We start from the raw sequence: 21818 nt of genomic DNA on the forward strand, positions 1-21818 counted from the left end.
AGTGTATCGCAGAAAAACTGTAATTAAGTCTGATCATGCTGGAGATGCATTGGAAAGAATGTGCAAATGCATTTCAGATAAAGAAATATCTAGATACTATCTGATGGTTGGTTACAACAACTATTCAAAATATCCCTACTGAAGATTTACAAAATCCCCACTGAAAGGTGGCCAACCTGAACTATCTTGAATGTTGAACTTTCTAGCATCCAAGACTGGAGATTTAATCATTTGATAGTGTGCTGCAATGTACTATAAATGATAGTAGTGCTGGGCGAAATGACCAAAAATCTGTATCACTGTATATTTTAAGATTCTGGCGGTTTCACAGTATATCAAGTATTTTTTTCTTTTCATGACTGAACATTTATATAAGTTTATAGTGGCTTATTTCACTGTCAGGAGTACATAGAAAATAAAAACTTTGTAATGTCAAATACAAATTAACATTTTTTTTTTTTTTTTTTTAAATGGAGGTAATCAAATCAATTTATAAAACTAACAATTTAGTTAAATCAAATTTAAAATTTAAATGATTCTTAAAATAATGTTAATAAATTGTATTATTATTAAAATTATTATTACATTAAAAAGTACATTCTACTGTGCAATAGCAATATGATTCTTTCATAATATCTTCAAGTTAGACCAAACTTATTTTGGCAGGTTGTAATGAAGACCTTTGAGCTTGTGTGTTTCAATAAACTGAATGAAATTTTCTTGAATGAAATGGTAAAAATTTTATGAAGTGAACACTCAAGAGCAGCTTTCCAGATGAAGCTCATGTGTTAATGTCCTCATTTAGTGAGATAGCAGACTCTAAAAACACCACAGATGTCATGCGTGCATCAGTATGTTGTAGTAGGCAAACTGCGGCACTCATTCACAGACACGCTGAACATGCAGACTTCAGATTCAATAGCGGTCTTTCTGAGCTTTAATAGTCAAATACACTAGTCCATATTGTGATTTAATTCATTGTACAGCCCTACTTCAGATTTATTAATCCAAAAATTGTCATTCTGTTTAATACAGTATGTTCCATTTGTGACTGGTTTCCGTCCGCATTTCCGCATCGCCGAAATCATAGGGCTCTACATGGTATTTGCCATGTTAAAGAGAGATACTTTTGTGGGTTACTTATTGGTGCATTATAAATTCATAATATATATTATCATAATATATATATACATAATATATAATATCATATATATATATATATATATATATATATATATATATATATATATATATATATATATATATATATATATATATATATATATATATATATATATATATATATATACACAGTACAGTCCAAAAGTTTGGAACCACTAAGATTTTTTATGTTTTTAAAAGAAGTTTCGTCTGCTCACCAAGGCTACATTTATTTAATTAAAAATACAGTAAAAAACAGTAATATTGTGAAATATTATTACAATTTAAAATAACTGTTTTCTATTTGAATATATTTCACAAAGTAATTTATTCCTGTGATGCAAAGCTGAATTTTCAGCATCATTACTCCAGTCTTCAGTGTCACATGATCCTTCAGAAATCATTCTAATATGCTGATTTGCTGCTCAAGAAACATTTAATGTGCACAATTGTACAAAATATTTGTGTACAATATTTTTTTTTCAGGATTATTTGATGAATAGAAAGTTCAAAAGAACAGTGTTTATCTGAAATCTAATCTTTTGTAACATTATAAATGTCTTTACTGCCACTTTTGATTGATTTAATGCATCCTTGCTGAATAAAAGTATTCATTTCTTTAATTTCTTTTCAAAAAAATAAAAATAAAAATTCTTACTGACCCCAAACTTTTGAACGGTAGTGTATAATGCTACAGAAGCTTTGTATTTCAGATAAATGCTGTTCTTTTGAACTTTCTATTCATCAAGGAATCCTGAAAAAAAAAAAAGTACACAACTGTTTTCAACATTGAAAATAATCATAAATGTTTATTGAGCAGCAAATCAGCATATTAGAATGATTTCTGAAGGATCATGTGACACTGAAGACTGGAGTAACGATGCTGAAAAATTCAGCTTTGCATCACAGGAATAAATTACTTTGTCAAATATATTTAAATAGTACACAGTTATTTTAAATTGTAATAATATTTCACAATATTACTGTTTTTTACTGTATTTTTAATTAAATAAATGTAGCCTTGGTAAGCAGACGAAACTTCTTTTAAAAACATTAAAAATCTTAGTGGTTCCAAACTTTTGGACTGTACTGTATATATGTGTGTATATATATATATATATATATATATATATATATATATATATATATATATATATATATATAAAAACAATGAGGCAATAATATTTGGTTCAAATAAAGTGTCAAAAGCAAGTAATCATGTGGTTTTATAGAACAACACTGTTTAAATACATAATTTACATAATATAAATAATCATCAAATGCCTGCAGAGGGCACCAACGATCTGTTGTTGTTACACTTTACAGCAGATCAAATCCTTGTTTAATATTGGCTGAACATTTAATTCAAATGTTTACTTAATCTTTAATATTTGGCCACTTCTTTATGATAGAAATGCTACAACCACTGTAATTTCTTGAACATGAATGGACAAAACATCCAAACAGAGCTTTTTAAAAAAAAAAAAAAGTTTTAAAACTTTGCTTTTGAGATCACGATGAACAGTTCACAGGTTTATAAATAATTTACCTTACAAATCTGAGGAAATGTAAATAATTAAAGTGCATATATATTCATTTATATATATATATATATATATATATATATATATATATATATATATATATATATATATATATATATATATATATATATATATATATATATATTAATATTAATAATTTAATATATATTAATATTAATAAAGCGCATATATTTATTTAATTGAATCGCAGCCTTTGCAAATTCACAATAGCACTATGCAATGATTTTTAAATGATTTTATACATCATGCGGCCGGTTCATGGATTCTCTGCTGTGGAATTTGGCACTTTCTGTACTTTGCCGGTTACTCGACATGGGTAAATTGCAATTGGGGATTTTTTTAAAGCGAATGGAAAACTAAGCTGTTGTATGGGGGAAAGCATCTGAAACATTCTTCAACATTTCTTTTTTTGGTTCCACAAAGAAAGAAACTCAAATAGGTTTGGAACAACATTAGGGTGAGTAAAAGTTTTTTTGGGGTTTTTTTGGATAACTTTTTCGAAAAAGATGAAAGACATAAAAGAAAGTATTAGTCAATCAGATGTCAGAACTTGCCACGCCAGAATACTCATTTGGCTCTTTCCCCAGCAACTACCACTGAGATAATCTGCAATGTAATCTTTGTGATTCTTCCGGTTCAGTTAATCAGGTAATGAGTCATGAAAGAAAATCACAAGGAGAGTCAGTTGGTTTAACAGGTCTGGAGTGCAGTCACCTGGTTAGGATGAGGCGGTCGAGGTTGATCCTTTGTTGTTTGGCGATCCAGGCTGCACGGTAGAGCCTCTCTGCCGTCTTTAGCACTTCGTTGTTGAGCCGCTGGATGAGCTGCTTCTCTGATGCCACATACAGACGTTCCTGCTTCAGGTGGTGGGCCAGAGTGTGAATGTCTGGCTTCACCATCGTTCAGCTCAGCCACGGCGCTGCAGATAGACAGCAAAAAAGAAAAAGAAAAAAAGTAGTAGCACTGAAAGAGTACTACAACAGAATTGTCTACTGAATATAATGTAAATACCTATGTAACAAAAGCTGAGCAGTATTTTTTCTTCAGAATTAATTACATGCAGTTACCATGATAAAAAATTACTCAAAGCATGATACGTTTTTGGTTATACCACCCACTCCAATGGGAAACTGACATAAACTTGAGCAACTGTTTTTAATGGGGTTCAGAGACAATGAATACTGATCAAAACAATAGAATTTAGTTGAAGCAGATGCCATAATTAATTACACATGAATTAAAAAAAAGAAGAGGCTGTGAGTGACAGAAGAATGTGATTTTTCTGTTGTTCAAGACTAAACACATTAAGTTGACTAGAATAAATCTACTAGACATTTTGCATTGACCTGGATAACGGTTTTCTCACACAGTTCGCACAATATGTCGTAGTGTATTAAGTTCAAATGTAACGTGACGTCCAATTTTTTTAACTGTTTAACAGATTTGAGGGTTTTTATGTAAACAACAAAAACTGCATAAAGAGCTATGTTAAAATGCATGTCAAATGCCTACACAAAAGTATCAAATAAAGCTATTTTGTATTTTGGCATAGGTTCTCAGGCCGAAAAATAAGGATTTTTTCCTGTTGTCTCATTTGTTCACATTTTTACTTGTACTGACAAAAACACATTTATGTTGTTTGTTGTCACATTGTTGTCTTGCCCAATCTGGTGTGGATGTGTCACAGGACTGGGCGATATGGACAAAAGAAAAAAGTTATCTCTGTGTTTTTTAGCTGAAAGCCAATATACAGTATATATCCCGGTATTTTCTACTTTTTTCTATTTGAATTAAAAAAAAATAAAAGGCATGTCTCATGTTAAGGACAGCTCACTGTGTGTCCGCCGCTATTTTTCAGATGCGCTCATCATAATATCAAACAATTGTATACTGATATAAACGTATTGCCTTATCCTATATCATAAAAATACAGTGATATATAGTACTGCCCAGTATACTGCCCAGCCCTATGTCAAATGTGTCATTGCAGTAAATCAGAATGAAATAAGAGAGGTAGGCTATGATTTCTTCTATGAAGTAAGCAGAAGTATTTATCGGGCGGCAGGTTCGGTTCCTTCTGAAGTGTAGTGTCATCTAACCCTAACTTTTCCAAACATGGATTCAGTAATACGCTCCCAACAGTAGTACACTAACAGCTGGACAGCACATCTCAATATTACACATACTGTACCTTATTAGGATAAAAGCACATGAGGCCTATTTTTAAAGTAAAATCACTACAGATAAAGTCAATAAACAGAGCTGCTGAATAGCACACATTCAACTGTGTAAGACAAATAATCATGCCTAAACAGGAAGACTGCTCTATTTCCTCTGAGATGGGAGAGAATAGAGCAATTTTCGTACAGGGAACTTACGAGACTATAAACACAGACATACACCAGAAGAAAATTGCACATATTTTATAAGGTCCAAAGGGCATGCTGAAGTGTAGCTTTTTTTTAATTACTTCACCTTTTTAACCCAGAGTCAGCACACAGCAAAGGCAACTACGCACTTAGCTCCGACGCATTTCATTTAACTTCATGAAACTGCCGTAAAAAGAAGCAAGGCATGAAATGCATCATTTCTGCTTATTGGTTTTGTGTGTAAAACAGATGCTATGCACAAACTCTGCCATAATTTTTGACCAAAATCATTCTATTGGTACACGAATGCAGTTAAGAGTATTAAGGATTTTACAGCAGTTAAATCCATTAATAATCCATTGTTAAATCACGCATTAACATAATGACCAACAATGCAAAGACCACATAAAATGTTGTCTTTTAGACAACCTGATGACTGGTGGTGAAGCATACTAACAACTACAAACTATTAAAAAACAGTTTCTGATAACTGAAAATAAGATGATAAAATATAAATATTAGAATAAAAGCCTTCGCTTTCTCATACAGTGGAGGGATGTAGACAAACAGAAAGCACCCACACAAGCCACATTCACTCTCTCACACACACAAATTTGAATGTACACACATGCAAACATTCAAACTAGAGAAAATGCAGAAAATTCAAATAATTTCTTGGACCGTTCCTCAGGCACAAAGAGGTCTTTGTAAAGCACAGTTACACAGGAGAACGTGGGATGAAGAGCAGCCCAGAGACGCCCTCGATTGAGCCGGGCCCCTGTGCATCCGTATAGCTGCCCACAAACACAGAGCGGAATATCAGTACATCCGCGGAGGCCTCTTGTACCACTCACTCCTGAATCAGCTCGACCTCTTGTCATCCTGCCAAATAAAGCACATCACTGTGCTCTGTGTTTTGCGGTTGAATGCAGTGGTATGTGAAGACTTGGCCTCAGGGGAAGAGGAAAAGGCCACCTATTCACTTACTTTCTTCTTCTATTCTGAGAAAGTTTAAGGTAGTTGTAATGGCTTTTGTGACACAAAAACTTATAAATAGCAAAAGTATGTGCTAAGTTACATTAAATAAGCTTACCAGAGAAAAACTATTAAACAAAGCAAACAACTAGGCCTACCTTTCTAAAGATCTAAACTTAGCTTAGTTGGCCATGTGGCATCAGATGGTAATAGCAAGATACTTTTATTTACATTATTACCATCCAAAAAATTGGAGTCAGTAAATAAAAAATAAAAAAGCTTGAAACTGGTCAGCCTTCACTGCCATTACATGGACGAGTGCAAACAGGACACTTTTTTTTTTTTTTCTTCTTTTGTGAAAGAAAATTAAAAAAAGAAAGAAGGGCATACACCATTAGAACACCACCAGGGTGATTAATTTATGACTTAATTTTCATTTTAGGATGAACTATCCCTTTAAGAACGACTTTTACAGTTCAATCATTCATTTTAAACCAGTAAAAATATATTTTTAAAGAATCATTTGATTAATTGTGCAAACTGAAAAGAAACTAAAGGTTTCCAAATTTCCATAATCAAAATGGTCCTGTTTTTCCTCACACTAAACATATTAGACAAAACATCTGCAGTCGTGCAGTGAGGCAAAGTACAAACTAGACCATAATAGGACCAGAGAGAAATATAAAGGGGCATTTTAACTAGCATGCTTCTTTTCTTGCACTGCCAAATTTCTGGTAAAGGAAGTTGAAGGAGCAGAGAACATTTTCTAGACACAGTCGCCCTATTTTGATGATCAAAAAGATCAAGAAAACATCAATGGAGCTATGAAAAATGGAAACGTTTCACATCTTATACAAAAGGACACAGGCTGAGATGAATAAGTTATTATGCAGCATTGTTTATCCCAGGGATGTTTTAGTAATAAGATAAGACTGGTTGACTGTCAATATCGGCAGCGATGAATTCAAAAGCAACTAAAACCCAGAGATCAGTTTACTTTCACTTTTTTCAAGTTTTGGACTGCAGCCGATGCTGTTTTTAGCAACACAGAAAGGCACACTTTCTAAAAGCACTGGGAACAGGAGGAAGGTCCTTTTTTCAGTTCCTCTGTTCTGAAGAGCTGCGTTTGGATTAGATCTGATCTGACAGCATTTGAGCAGGTAGAACAGACTCACTCACTCTGAGGAGGAATGGAGAGAGAGATGGATGTGTGCTTAGTGTATTCTTATGCAAGATAACAAAATGTCAAAACGTATTCAAGAAAATAGCCCAGAGATCTAAAGTAGGAATGCACAGATAACTTTTCTAAGGGCCAAATACAACTACCAATAAATTATTTTTGGTGATTGCTGATATTTCACTACTGTGTCATATCAAAGTACAGTACAATGCTGTTATAGTTACACTTCACTTACCATAGGCTACAATTTTCTTTTGATCAAAATGACTGAGCTCCCTTTCATTTGAATGATGAGCATGTCTGCATTGAGAAAACCGACAGCACTCGAATGCAAACGCACACAGTACACTATCCTGGCATTAGACTTGGTGTCTTCCTAGTCTAAAGACATCAACATCTCTCAAATCTGGTTAAACTCAAAACTGTACTTTTTTTTGTCTTTTGACAAAAATATCCTTAAAATTTAATTGTTATTTCACCATGTCCTATTCATTCATTTTAAGCAATCTTACTCTGATTAAAACGGCATCTAATTTTATCTTATTGAAATATTTTATATATTAATTTGAACAAATGTATTATTATTCAAAAGTTTGGGTTTTGAATAATAGTTTACTGTTTTTGAAAGTAGTCTCTTAAGCACACAAGATCTGCTTTTTTTTATTTAAAATACAGTGAAATATTATTAATATTTAAAATAACTGTTTTCTATTTTAATATACTTGAAAATGTAATTTATTCCTGTGACGGCAAAGCATAACTTCCAGCAGTCATTAATAATACAGTCATTATGATTCTTCAGAAATCATTCTAATATGCTGATTTGGTGCTCAATAAACATTCCTTACAATTATCAATGTTGAAAACGGTTTTGGAGTGTTTGTTTTAAATGATTTATCTGTGTTTTATGTCACATAGGGAAGAAAAGACAAGAGCCACTTCTGTTTCAGGCCACCTTTAATTAGGGCCCAAGCGAAAATTCGCGCAGGGCCCTCTTGTTCTTCTAAGGATTATTATTATTTTTTTTTTTTTTTTTTTTTTTTTTTTTTTTCCGTCTTCCGGGGCTTTTTGGGGGCCTTAACATGCTCAAAAACTCTTGAAAATTGGCACACACATTGGAATCCGCGGCCATTAGGACGCCGGAGAGGCTGGTACCCGGGCGTGGCAGGGGGGCTCGACAGCGCCCCCTTGAAAAAAGTCTGAAAATTTGGTCCATATATTAAACACGCTTGCACGTATTAGTATGAAACTCAGTACACATATAGACCTCATCGGGCCGAACAACTTTCGTGCTCTAAGTTAAACACCACGCCAACAGGAAGTCAGCTATTAAGGGTTGTTTGAAAAACGCATGCTCTGGAATTTGATATACTCCTCCTAGACGATTAATCCGATCGCCACCAAACTCGGTCAGCATGAAGTCAAGACACTGATGATTAAAAATTGCCAGGGGATTTTTGATATCTCGAACGGTTTGGCCGTGGCGAGGCAACGAATTTATGGCGAGAAAAAGGAAACAGGAAATGTGTTATAACGTCTGCATACATATATTGATCTTTATGAAACTTCACGAGTGTGTTCGTTATAGGAGTCTGATCACATGGATGTGACTATTGTGAGTCAAAGTTATAGCGCCACCAACTGGCAGCAGGAAGTGTATCACTTTTTGAAATGTTTTGAGATCACCCTCTTATTTTTACCTGATTTGCTTCAAACTTCATCAGTGTAATGTCAATACACAGCAGATGTAGACCTATGACAGGATTTTTGATATTTGAAATATTGTTGCCATGGCAACAGGTCAAACTGTAATAATATTCTTGAGTGTTTTTGAGGCTCTTAACATGCTTCAAATTGCATGAAACTCGACACACACATCAATATTGTCAACCAGTAGACATGGACAAAGCCATAGAAATGGGCGTGGTGGAGGGGCTCAGTAGCGCCACCTTTTGACAAAAGTGGGGGGGTTAGTTTTTCCTACAATCACCAAACTCGGTACACATATTGTTCTCATCAAGCCGGACAATTTTCTAATTTACATTCATTAGCTCCGACCAACAGGAAGTCAGCTATTTTGGTTTGAATGTTAATTTTTTGAAAAAACAGGCTATGAATTTTATACTACTGCTCCTACAGGGTTTATCCAATTTACACCAAACTTTTTTTAACTTGTTGCTAACACATTGAAGTTGTTTAATTGCAAACGGATTTTGGATATCTCAAACGGTTTGGCCGTGGCGAGGCAACGAATTTATGGCAAGAAAAGGGAAACAAAGTGTTATAACTTCTGCATACATTAATTGATTTTGATGAAACTTCGGCTTAGTCTTCGTTGTACAAGGCTGATCACATGGATGTGACTATTGTGATTCAAAGTAATAGCGCCACCAACTGGAAGCAGAAAATGTGTCACTTTCAGCATACATTGAGATCACCCTCTTATTTTTACCTGATTTGCTTCAAAATTCATCAGAATAATGTTAAAACTTGGCACATGTAATCCTTTGAAAATGGGCAGGGAGGAGGGGCTCTATAGTGGCACCTTGTAGTGCAGTAAATGTGGAGTGAATTTGACATAGTCCTTTGATGTTTAACCGTTTTAAGTGCCTATTGCCCGCTGTGCACAGTTGCCCTGAAGCCACCGGGGTGGCGGTGCCACCGGGCTTGGGCCCGCCATCGCTGCTCGCAGCTATATTATTTTTCTTATATTTTTATGGAAAAAGTGATACTCTGATAAACAAAGTTCAAAAGAACAGCATTTATTTGTAATATTTATAAATGTCTTTACTGTAACTTTTATTATTAATGTGTCCTTGCTGATTAAAAGAATGCATCCTTTATTACCGACTAACTTTTCTACTTTTACTCATTTTAATTTAATTACCAACTTTTGAAGTCAGTAATAACTTCTTTTGGTAGTATATATAAACAATTAATAAAACTGTTACTTTTGAGAATGTTGTGAATTCTTAATGCATTTGTTACTACCAATTGAAAAAAAAAAAAAATCTGAGCAATTCTGTTTAGGACAAACTGACCGGAAACACCGTGTGAGCTGAGTGTAACTCTCAGGTTAGGTTGGTGCCTTAACGAGGATCCGTTTTTCATTTCTTCTTCCTCTTTGCATCTGGTTGAATCATTGCTCTCAGTGCCCTTAAAGCACCGCAGTAAGGAGCTCTGTGGGATATGAATCACAAGCTAGATGCAACATCATGTACTTTCACATATTTACTATAATGGACCACACCAAACCACTCATGAGAGAAATGACTTGCACATTCAGCATCGAATGCAGCAATGAACAGCATTGTGGATATAATAGTGACAGAGCAGATGAGAAATACAGAGTGGAAGTATACAATTTCCATGGCAATTATGAGCACAAAGAGACAAAATCTAAGAAATGGAGGCAGCTAACGTCACTAGCTGGGGATGTGATGTGGAGTGGGATGCTCTTTCGATGGCCAAGCATCCCAACCACATTTCCATTTACAACTACATAAATGTGCTAGCAAAGAGATAACACTTGGTCAGTGGAGCTCTACTGAAAGCCCTTTTAAAAGCATTCAGATCTGTATTTTTGTGCTTCTACTGGTATCTAACTGACCACTAAAAATCCCATATCCAAGCACAAAGTCTTTCTGAGAAACCCAATTCATTCCACCAGCCTGGCATACATGAGGGTGTGGGAGTACTGCACGGAAATGTCTCCAACCCAGGATGCTTTCTGCTCTCTTTTGACAATGTGAAACAATATCTCGGTGGTTTACAGAAATAGTGTACCAAGCAAGTTTGAGTACCTTGGCAAGAATCCAGAGGTAAAATAACAACCACATGCACAGCTTAGTCATCTTTGAGATTTCACTAAAAAGCCACTGAATATCAAGGATCTAAGAAACACCTGAACACACCATTACATGGAAGCAATATTACACGCCAGAAAAATGGATTGCTGATGGAATAGCGAGCCAAAAATAGCATGACTGCCAATAACCAAGTGATCAATCAAAACTTAAAGAAAAATCTAATTTGATGAAAGCAGAAGTCAACACACAAATGATATAAGCCTCCTGAGAATTACAATTTCAAGCAGCTCTCAGAAACAGTCATCAAACTTCTCGTGTTGTAGATAGAGAAGTAGTTGACAGATCTGAAAAACGTGGTTAAGTACATAAAGAGGAGGCCAACAAATGATTCCTCAATAAAAAATAAATACAACATGCTTCTATGTTTCTGAAGTAAGCATTCATTTAGTCATTTCACTATTTTTTTCTTTATTTTAGCATAGAAATGTCATATAAAATCCAGTAAAAGTATTTACATTTCCATCAAGGATATATGTGTTGGAATAGATATAACCTAATAAAGTTGCACCAATAACATGACTATAACTGTTATTGCTCGATATTAGAGATTAAATTTATTAACTAATATTGGATATTTAGATGGCTCATGCTTGATATTTCACTTTGGGCTATTGCTTCCAGTAATTCAAGACTAGTTAAACTTAACAATAATTTACTTTAGCAATAATTTAAATGGACGGCAATATCTTAAGGCAACACTTAACACTTATCATGTGCCACCCATTTAAGAGTGTGAGTCAAGCATAAACATAAGTTTTAAGGGATAGGTCACCAAGAAATAAATTGTGTCCATCATTTACGCCCCTTCATGTCGATCCAAACCTTTTGAAGAATCTTGGAAACCACACAGTTTTGATTGCCACTGACTTCTAATGCATGGGAAAAAAACACTGAAACATATTTTCAAAATATCTTCTTTATGTTCCACAGAAGAAAGAAAGTCATACAGGTTTGAAACAATATTCAAGGGACTAAATGATGACAGAATTGTCCCTATTTGGGATGAACCATGCCAGGTATTTTATTTTAATATCTGAAAGGCTAATATCAGTAATTTATTGGTTATTTGCCATTGTTACTTCCATATTGGTATCTGCCAGAACTATCAAAAGGTGCAACCTTATTTAAAGTCATAATAGAGGCGCACAATTAATCGTTAAAAGATCACAATCTTGATTCAACGCCCATTCGATCCGATTCCTAAATGACAACGATTCATTATTGATCATAGCGAACATTCAAATCTGTGTTGGTGCTGCCGCTGACCATATTTTCATATGCCGCTGTATAGATATGAAAGAACTTTCAAACAGTCTTTTTAGTTCAGATTATACACAGAAGTACTGGAATAAAAGTTTATATAGTTTGGATATAAACACTGATGACTATTGCAGTGATTAAAAGAGAGTCAATTACCTTCTGAAAGTAACTTTGACACTTCAAATAAAGACTATCAATTACATTGTTACACCAGTAGGTGGCGACAAGTGACTGATAAAAACATACTTGTCATTGAATCATTCATTCAAGAATTCAAAATTTGTTAAATGCTGATTCATCCAGTAATGGAACATGGCAAGTCTTTATGAGTGAGTCACTTGAATCATTCACTCACGAGATTCATTCAAAAACGTGGATTCATCCAGTAATGGAACAAGTGACGCTAGGGCCCTGTCCCAAATGGCACACTCCGGACTTGTGGACTTCCTCAGAGTCCACACTTTGGTGACGTCATGCAGACCTATAGGGCCCTTGGCGCGAGTCCACAAGGGCGCATTGAGAGGTATTTTTGGGACAGACTCGATCGTCCACGCCGGAAATAACAGGTCTGGTTGTTTTTTGACAGGAGCTGCAGGTTCGGGGATAATATTTAGCATCGAGAACAGGTTTCTTTTCTTTTGCAAAATATTATCTCCATGTCAACTACACAGCCTGCTTTTGCTTATGCCACCTAGGTATTAGACAATATATACATGCTTATTTAAATAATGTATACAGTTGTAATAATACATAATGGTTTCATTTGAACTAAGATTACAATTTTAACACATAATAAACATGTGCGTGAGTTTCAGATGAATTTACAGGTTTAAATATAAATACTAGGTTTACATATGACTCAGTAAAGCCCTGACATTCAGGTTCTATTTATTCATGAATCATAATGTGAATCGTATTATTCAACGTGCTATTATTATGTTTGAGATATCAACCACTGGTCGATGACCATAATGTTTGTATAAACTGTAGGTAACAACTGGTAAAATCTACACCTAGGTAAAAAAAAAAAACGTAATGATACCTACACTTAAATATTTTCTTCTCAGCCATGTCATCTTATGTTCTTGAGCAAAATCTCCTCCCATCCGTTGTCTGATTGGCATTTCGCAAAGATTCCTGGGTAGTTAAAGTGTGCGGAGCCTGCATCTATGCGGGCTTCACGGAAGACCGCTTCAAGGGTACAAAGGGGACGCTGCTGAGCACACTTCAGAGCTTTAAAATGCTGAATGGGACGGCCTACCGGACTCGTAGACTCGGCGAGTACGCGCAATTTAAGTCAAAGTGACCATGTATTTGGAAGTAAATAGAGCCATTCATGTCTTAAGTGAAGAAAGAGAAGGTTGAGAAAGACAAGGCTTGAGTATAATGGATCAGTGCAGTTGGTCTTAAAGGGACAGCATCCAAATCAAACAACAACAAAAAGAGAAAAATCTCTCACTGCTAAACAGTAAAGAATATGCATTTGATTACTTTATACATTTTATGTAGAATTTCTAGTACTTGAAGTTTTTCAGGTAGGTCTAATTCAATTGTGTCATTCGTTCTATTGTAGTTGGTTTTCTTTGCTCTTTCTTTAATCACTGTTTACTTGTCTTCAGTAAGCCCGAGAGTTTAAGTTAGTGTTCGTGTTTTTTTAAATGATACTGAAAATGGTGATAGGAATTATGAAATTATGAAATGTATGAAACATTTATATCATAAAAACCTAATTTAAAGCAAAAATAACTATATCATGAAATATAACTATATCATGAACTATAAAATTACTTATTAAAGGTGCCCTAGATTCAAAAATTGAATTTACCTCGGCATAGTTGAATAACAAGAGTTCAGTACATGGAAATGACTGCAGTGAGTCTCAAACTCCATTGTTTCCTCCTTCTTATATAAATCTCATTTGTTTAAAAGACCTCTGAAGAACAGGTGAATCTCAACATAACACCAACTGTTACGTAACAGTCGGGGTGTACGCCCCCAATATTTGCATATGCCAGCCCATGTTCCCAACATTATGAAAGGCATTAGACAAGGGCAGAACGTCTAGATCTGTGCACAGCTGAATCATCAGACTAGGTAAGCAAGCAAGGACAATAGCAAAAAATGGCAGATGGAGCAATATTAACTGACATGATCCATGATTACATGATATTTTTAGTGATATTTGTAAATTGTCTTTCTAAATGTTTTGTTAGCATGTTGCTAATGTACTGTTAAATGTGGTTAAAGTTACCATCGTTTCGTACTGTATTCATGGAGACAAGAGCCGTCGCTATTTTCATTTTTAAACACTTGCAGTCTGTATAATGCATAAACGCAACTTCATTCTTTATAAATCTCTCCAACAGTGTAGCATTAGCGTTAGCCACGGAGCATAGCCTCAAACTCATTCAGAATCAATGTAAACATCAAAATAAACACTGTACTTACGCGATTAGACATGCTGCATGACGAACACTTTGTGAAGATCCATTCTGAGGGTTATATTAGCTGTTTGAACTTTTTTTATGTTGTTTAAGGCAAGCGCAAGCTCTTGGGGCATGGAGCACGAGATTTAAAGGGCCACACACCCTGAATCGGCTCATTTCTAATCAGGCCTGGAATGGTAATCTGGCATACCGGGCAAATGCCCGGTGGGCCGACGCACTAGGCGGGGCCGCTATATGTTATTTTTTTTAAAAAATAAAAATTGGCCAACGACCGGCCCATAAAGCAGGGACAGCGGCCCATTGGTTCATTTTCCATACTGACACTGGGCTGGCCCAATCACATCTCTTAACAGACTCCAGCCCGTCCCCTCTGTTTCGCCAGAACATTTTGGATTAGGAGGATGGAGAAACAAAAGCGCAAGTGAAGGGGGTGCGGAGAAGTTGCGGGCAAAAAAAATCAAAAATTTAGAGGTTGATGCCTCACGTGCAAAAATTACTGGCATGTTTAGTGCGGTTACTGTAGCTTCAGTTTCCAAACCTACAGTACCTGACGTGCACAGGTGAACATAGAAGAACATGGAGGAGACACCTGTAAGGCAGAGGAGCAGTGAAGCCAATGAGGGACAGAGTAAGCAGGAGAGTATAATAGAAGCGGTAAGCAGGGTAGTTACATGATTAACAGCGAGGGACTCATGATGCGACGACGACGACGATGATGCTTAAATTAATGAATATTATAAGACAACATAATCGCCGTCGTTATTATAAAGTCAGACTGTCACCTACTGCACTGGTCACTCAGTCAGCTAAAGTCAAATAGCACAGCAAAAGTTATTTTGCACTGTTTTTTGTAGTTAGCAGTGCCCTTGTAGCTATCAGAGTTCACTTATGCAGTAACGGCCCTTCTCATAGAAAAACCTGAAATGATGCAATTTGATTTTTCAAAAAAAAAAAAAAATTCAGGTTATTATTATAATGTAATATTACTGACGATGTGTTTATTTCACAACGAGACTATAGGTGTCTATTTATAGCTGTTAGTCGTGATGATGGTCTACTAGATCTCACTTTTCAGCTATAAAAAGTTATGTTTTGTAGCTCTTGTACCCTATTACTCTGGTATGAACACTTGGTTGTTTATGGCAAGTGAATAACATGAATATCATTTTATTAGGACGTTTTTTTGTGAGTAATTTGGTAGTATAGTTTTCTTTTTCATTGTTTTTAATGGGGAGTATCTAAACAATGAGAGGTAAATGTTTGACACTTAAACAGGGGTTTGTGCTCTTTAAAACAAAGTATATTTGTAATTGTAAATTATAGTTTTTCTGCTGTCTGTTTCATTGGAATTTTTTTTTTTTTAAATTCTTTATAGAATTATCAGTATTCTACATCCACGTTCTAAGGGTTAACTAGCTTTTATATCATGGAGCACATTGTCTATCTAGAAATCCTACTCTTACTAAGTGTACTTTTAATAACTCTACCAATTAATTGTAATACTCTGGTGGGTGGTGTCCGACCGATTGTGGTGGGCCGGTCTGAGCAAAAATGCCAGGGCCATTTTTTTGTCCCAGTCCAGCCCTGTTTCTAATTATGCCCCAAAATAGGCAGTTAAAAAAATGAATTAAAAGAAATCTATGGGGTTTTTTGAGCTGAAACTTCACAGACACATTCAGGGGACACCTTAGACTTATATTACATCTTTAAAAAAAAAGTTCTAAGGCACCTTTAAGATTCGACTCAGAATCGTGGGTGAATCATGATTTCTATTTTAAGCAAAAAAATATTGTGATTCTCAATTTATCCAGAAATAAAAAGAATTAGTTTTGGATGCATTGTTCCATACTGAAATATGTGCCAAACTGAAGCATCTAAAATAGACAAATCTCAGAAGAAGAGGATGAATCACATCCTGATATGTTTACAAGCACATGATGTACAAGAATTGTTTTCTCAGTTTTGCCAAATACCAACAGCAAGGTGCCAAGAAAAATATGCTAAGGGCCCCTCTGACATTACTATATGTGTCAGTGCACTCTTTTTCTCACACATGATCACACACACATATACACACACACACACACACACACACACACACACACACACACACACGGACACACTATCTGGAGCTACACACTTCCTAACTCCTGACCCTGCTGGAAACACATCCTGCTTGACCTTAGCATCACCTTAACGGTTTGTACACTGCCTCAGTCACATGACAGAAAACTGCAGCCTGTTAAAAATTCAAAACCACCTATTAAAGCTGAAATGATTTGTCAGGACATAGCACTTCAACAAAAGGACATTTGGCAGAGGTAGGAGTAAACTGGCATCATGAAACATCCTTAATGAGCTTTCACTACACCAGTGAAAGAAGGTGTAGAGATGTAAGCCCCACTAAAATAGCTAATGCATCAAATAAACTCCAGTCTGCTACTCAAAGTGCACCGCTAACCTAATGTCACAGCTTTGGCATGTGTTGAGGAGATGCTATGGGAGGAGCTTCATACCCTCAATATGAGGCTACATGAGGACGGGCCAAACAGTTGGGGGATGAATTAGATCAGAAAATGTGCCAGCCACACACAGCTGACTGATAAGAAAACAAGAGCGCTCTAGGATTTGGCAGTTGTTTACGATATACAAGACCAGCTTTTCTGAGACAGTGTGTGTTTGAGCAAGCAAGCTGTAACGGATCACAGATTCCCTCCACTGAAATTACCCAAATACCCATTCAAAAACACAAATACAGGCTATTTATTTTGTACTTGCTCTTAATTATGTCCAATCCATGCATTCCAGTACTGATATTTATTTGAAATACCACTAGGATTTTAAAAAAGGCCAACTTGTGCATGCAATTTGAAAAGTTTTGGCTCTTTTTTTGAGGATTTCCATAGGCGGTTAAAGATGCAATGAAACAGAAGCAACAGATCTTTTCTTCCTTGTTGTAACTTACTTAAAGGTGCCCTCGAATGAAAAATTGAATTTATCTTGGCATAGTTAAATAACAAGAGTTCAGTACATGGAAATGACATACAGTGAGTCTCAAACTCCATTGTTTCCTCCTTTTTATATAAATCTCATTTGTTTAAAAGACCTCCGAAGAACAGGTGAATCTCAACATAACACCGACTGTTACGTAACAGTCGGGGTGTACGCCCCCAATATTTGCATATGCCAGCCCACGTTTCCAACATTATAAAAGGCATTAGACAAGGGCAGCCAGTATTAACGTCTGGATGTGCACAACCAAATCATCAGACTATAGGTAAGCAAGCAAGAACAATAGCGAAAAATGGCAGATGGAGCAATAATAACTGACACGATCCATGATAACATTATATTTTTAGTGATATTTGTAAACCGTCTTTCTAAATGTTTCGTTAGCATGTTGCTAATGTACTGTTAAATGTGGTTAAAGCTACCATCGTTTATTACTGTATTCACGGAGACAAGAGCCGTCGCTATTTTCATTTTTAAACACTTGCAGTCTGTATAATGCATAAACATAACTTCATTCTTTTTAAATCTCTCCAACAGTGTAGCATTACCCGTTAGCCATGGAGCACTATCAAACTCATTCAAAATCAGAAGTAAACAATATAACAGTATACAATACTCACATAATCTGACGCATGCATGCCGCATGCATGACGAACACTATGTAAAGATCCATTTTGAGGGTTATATTAGCTGTGTAAACTTTGTTAAGGCACTGTTTAAGGCAAGCGCAGAGCATGGGATTTAAAGGGGCCGCAGCATAAAATCGGCGCGTTTATAATGATGCCCCAAAATAGGCAGTTAAAAAATTAATTAAAAAAATCTATGGGGTATTTTGAGCTGAAACTTCACAGACACATTCAGGGGACACCTTAGACTTATATTACATCTTTTAAAAAAAAGTTCTAGGGCACCTTTAAGAGTGAAAAGGATTATTATCAAAAAAGAAAAAATGTAGATTGTGGAGGAACAATGTTTAAGCAGACTAAATGATCGGAGAAGTCCTGGATATATCAGGAGAGAAATCTGTCATTTTCATTAGAAGATCAAGTTATGGCATTATGATTAAACATTACCAAGTCAAAAAATTACAAAATTAAACAAATGCACAGATTAATTGTTGACAATAAGATCTATAATAATGCATTAAAAAAAAAAAAAAAATAGATTGGGTGAAAATCATGCTGACTTTAAGTAATGTACAAACTGGGCAATGTCTGTATTTATACAAACTCAATATTAACTTATTGCTTAATGAACTGTTGTATAACGGCGACATCAAACTGCTGAATATCAACTGAATAACATTAGCACTCCTGCTTGTGCCATATTGTTTTCTTTTTATCTTATTATTGTTTTAAATTAAGGATTATTTTTCATTTTATCATTTCTATGTAAAGTTCGCTAAATTACTAGTCTAAATAGTAATATGTGCCAGCTAAACCTACCTTTAGGGGTATTTAGGTCACTTATTTCCAGACAAATGATTATGTTTGGAAATAAGTGACCAGTATGCAAACCCTTGAATTTATATATTCGCCGCAAACACTGCCCAAGGTGTGCATGGCTGAGCATTTGACATCCATCACAGAAATGCATTTTTCACATTCATATTTAGATCACAATGAGAAATGTCTAACGTCAGTCACATAAGAGCCATCTGTATATATAGCAGCGCGCGACCTGATAATGTGATTGACAAGATTGCAAATATTTGTGCAATTCGCATTGAAAGGAAATGACACGAAACACTTTGGGCCTTACGCTGTGAAATAAAACACTGTAGCGTTAGCTGGAATTAACACACCGGCATGACTGTCAATGAGAAGTGCATGACAACAACAAAAGCTGAAAGAGTCGGTGTGTCAGCGATCAAAAGCTAAGGAATCATCGTGTTTTATAGCGCAAGAATAAATGAAACACCTCGCTTAGTAGCGCTTTGAAATCTATGTAACAATATGCCAAGAAATCGAAATATATTCCCGAGAGCTTAATTTGGACACAAACGGGGTTAAAAACAAAAGGTGACAACATGACCGAGACAAGCAGGCCAACAAGCAGCTAACGCTCGGTTCGCTAAAGTGTCACATTAACCAGCTCGAACCAGCGTACAACAGACTTACCGACTAATTTGACGGCTGGGTGTGAAGTATTAAATTCAGTCGCGACTGGTACAGGTCGGTTTTACAGTCTAGTTCTCGTTTCAGTCCTCCAAAGGTCCTAACTGCGAATGAAAGAGATAAAAAAAAGTCCTCCGTCGTGAGATTTTCTCCTCCCTTTAGCAACAGCCACAGCGCACAGCTGTCATCAAACGGGGACGCGCGCCATGCGCATGCGCAATTCAAACCTGCGCAGACCTGCAGCGTATGGAACTATTTTGAGTGTTTTTCGTTTTGTATTTAAGGTTTGTTTTCAATCACTGTTTTCTTTTAACATTATATAAACACTATTAATACATTTAACTACTTTAGAGAATTAAGGATTGACTGAGAACTCGAGATTCACTGAGAAATTTAAATTCACAAATGCATTTTGGATATTACATTGCTTGACCAGCAGGTGTCGCTACCAGCTTATGTGATAATAGAATAATCGAAGATGTGCACTCTTTTGTGGTATGTTGTAGTAGATAATGCGTTGTGGAAAATTGAGTTATATTTTCATTTTTAATCTTTCAGATGTGACTGCCTTTCTGTTGTTGATGTTGTAATAATAATAATTGCTTTTAAATTGCAGAGGGATATATCATACATTTGTCTGTGCCTAAATATATGTGAGAGAATATGAACTGTTGGCATTAGGCAGTTGTACTGTTTTAATCTGATATGGGGATTTTTATTAACAAAGTTCATAGTTATAGGACCGATTTGAACTTTGTAAGTGAAATGCATAATTTAACAAAACAAAACAAAATTACATGCAATGAACAAGTTATTCCTTGGTTTCACAGACAAAGCTCAACCTAGTCCTAGACTAAAATGCATGTTTGAGCTGTTTTAACATATCTTAAAACATGTCAGTGCCATTATTTTGTTTTGTCTCACACCAGAAATGATTTTTTTTTCTAGGGCATGTTTATAAAAGCTACTTAAATTTCCTAATATAGGACTAAATCCTTGCTTAGTCTAAGCCCTGTCTGTGAAACCAGGCCTATAAGTTCTAATGGAACTGTATGCAAATATATGCAAATGAAATACAATACAAATGAATGAAATTGTAGCATTAATTTCTTTATTACTGACAATATACATTCAGTAATGTGCATAAATAATAGCAATGTCATACCTATAATGACATGTGCAAAGTAAATGTAAACAATTCGTAAAATCGTAATTATTAAAATTGTGAAAATCATAAACAACAAAATAACATTTTACCAGTCACAATTTGTAATCTTATTTTATATCTTATATATATCTTTTTTCTTTCTTTTTTTATGTACAAAACATTACACATGCCTTACTGTTCATTTGATTAATACAACTGGACAGTACAAATTAAAATACATAGATTAGGATCCTTGAAGAAATGTATATATATATATATATATATATATATATATATATATATATATACAAAGATTGAGAGAGTTTAAATTGTACCTCATCCTGTATAGGCTATTTTTTATGTCTTAGTAATCAGTATTATACATACTATTCATCTCCTTGGTGCATCTATTTTTTCTTTGAGATTCATTTTGTATGATTTTTCTTGGTCGTCTTCAATAATTCCACAGAATAGCACAGAAGAGAACACTTGTGCTCCTCAGCTCTCTTCGCAGCTGTTCATATTGAATGATCTTATCTTATGATCTCTATCATTGATTTTGAAAGTACAGAATGATGCTGGTGTCTCCCCTCATGGCATTTTAATGACCTTTTCCAAATAACAATAGTGTTTGGGTCGCAGACCTTTCTAGCATGTTGGCTTACCAGTGCGAGTCCTGCTTCGCAAAACCTTCTTGCCTTTCTGTGCAGGAGGCA

At 35.3% G+C, this 21818-nt stretch overlaps 1 protein-coding gene across 5 annotated transcripts in view; it reads right to left on the reverse strand.

Moving 5' to 3' along the window:
• Positions 1-20158, reverse strand: part of gapvd1 (GTPase activating protein and VPS9 domains 1) — a 53882-nt gene extending 33724 nt beyond the window's left edge. For 2 of the 5 annotated variants that reach the window (XR_007187499.1, XM_048210221.1), the window contains exons 1-2: positions 19959-20158; positions 3441-3645 (exon numbers count right to left, since the gene is read on the reverse strand). Coding sequence is in view for 1 of the 5 variants with exons in the window: in XM_048210221.1 (XP_048066178.1) it covers positions 3441-3625 (185 nt within the window). In the remaining 4 variants the exon portion in view is untranslated. The remainder of the gene's footprint in view (positions 1-3440; positions 3646-19958) is intronic. The other 3 variants (XR_007187502.1, XR_007187500.1, XR_007187501.1) reach the window with 2 other exon arrangements.
• Between the last annotated feature and the right edge of the window lie 1660 nt (positions 20159-21818).

This window comes from Megalobrama amblycephala, linkage group LG12, assembly GCF_018812025.1.
Source record: "Megalobrama amblycephala isolate DHTTF-2021 linkage group LG12, ASM1881202v1, whole genome shotgun sequence".
Lineage (NCBI taxonomy): Eukaryota > Metazoa > Chordata > Actinopteri > Cypriniformes > Xenocyprididae > Megalobrama > Megalobrama amblycephala.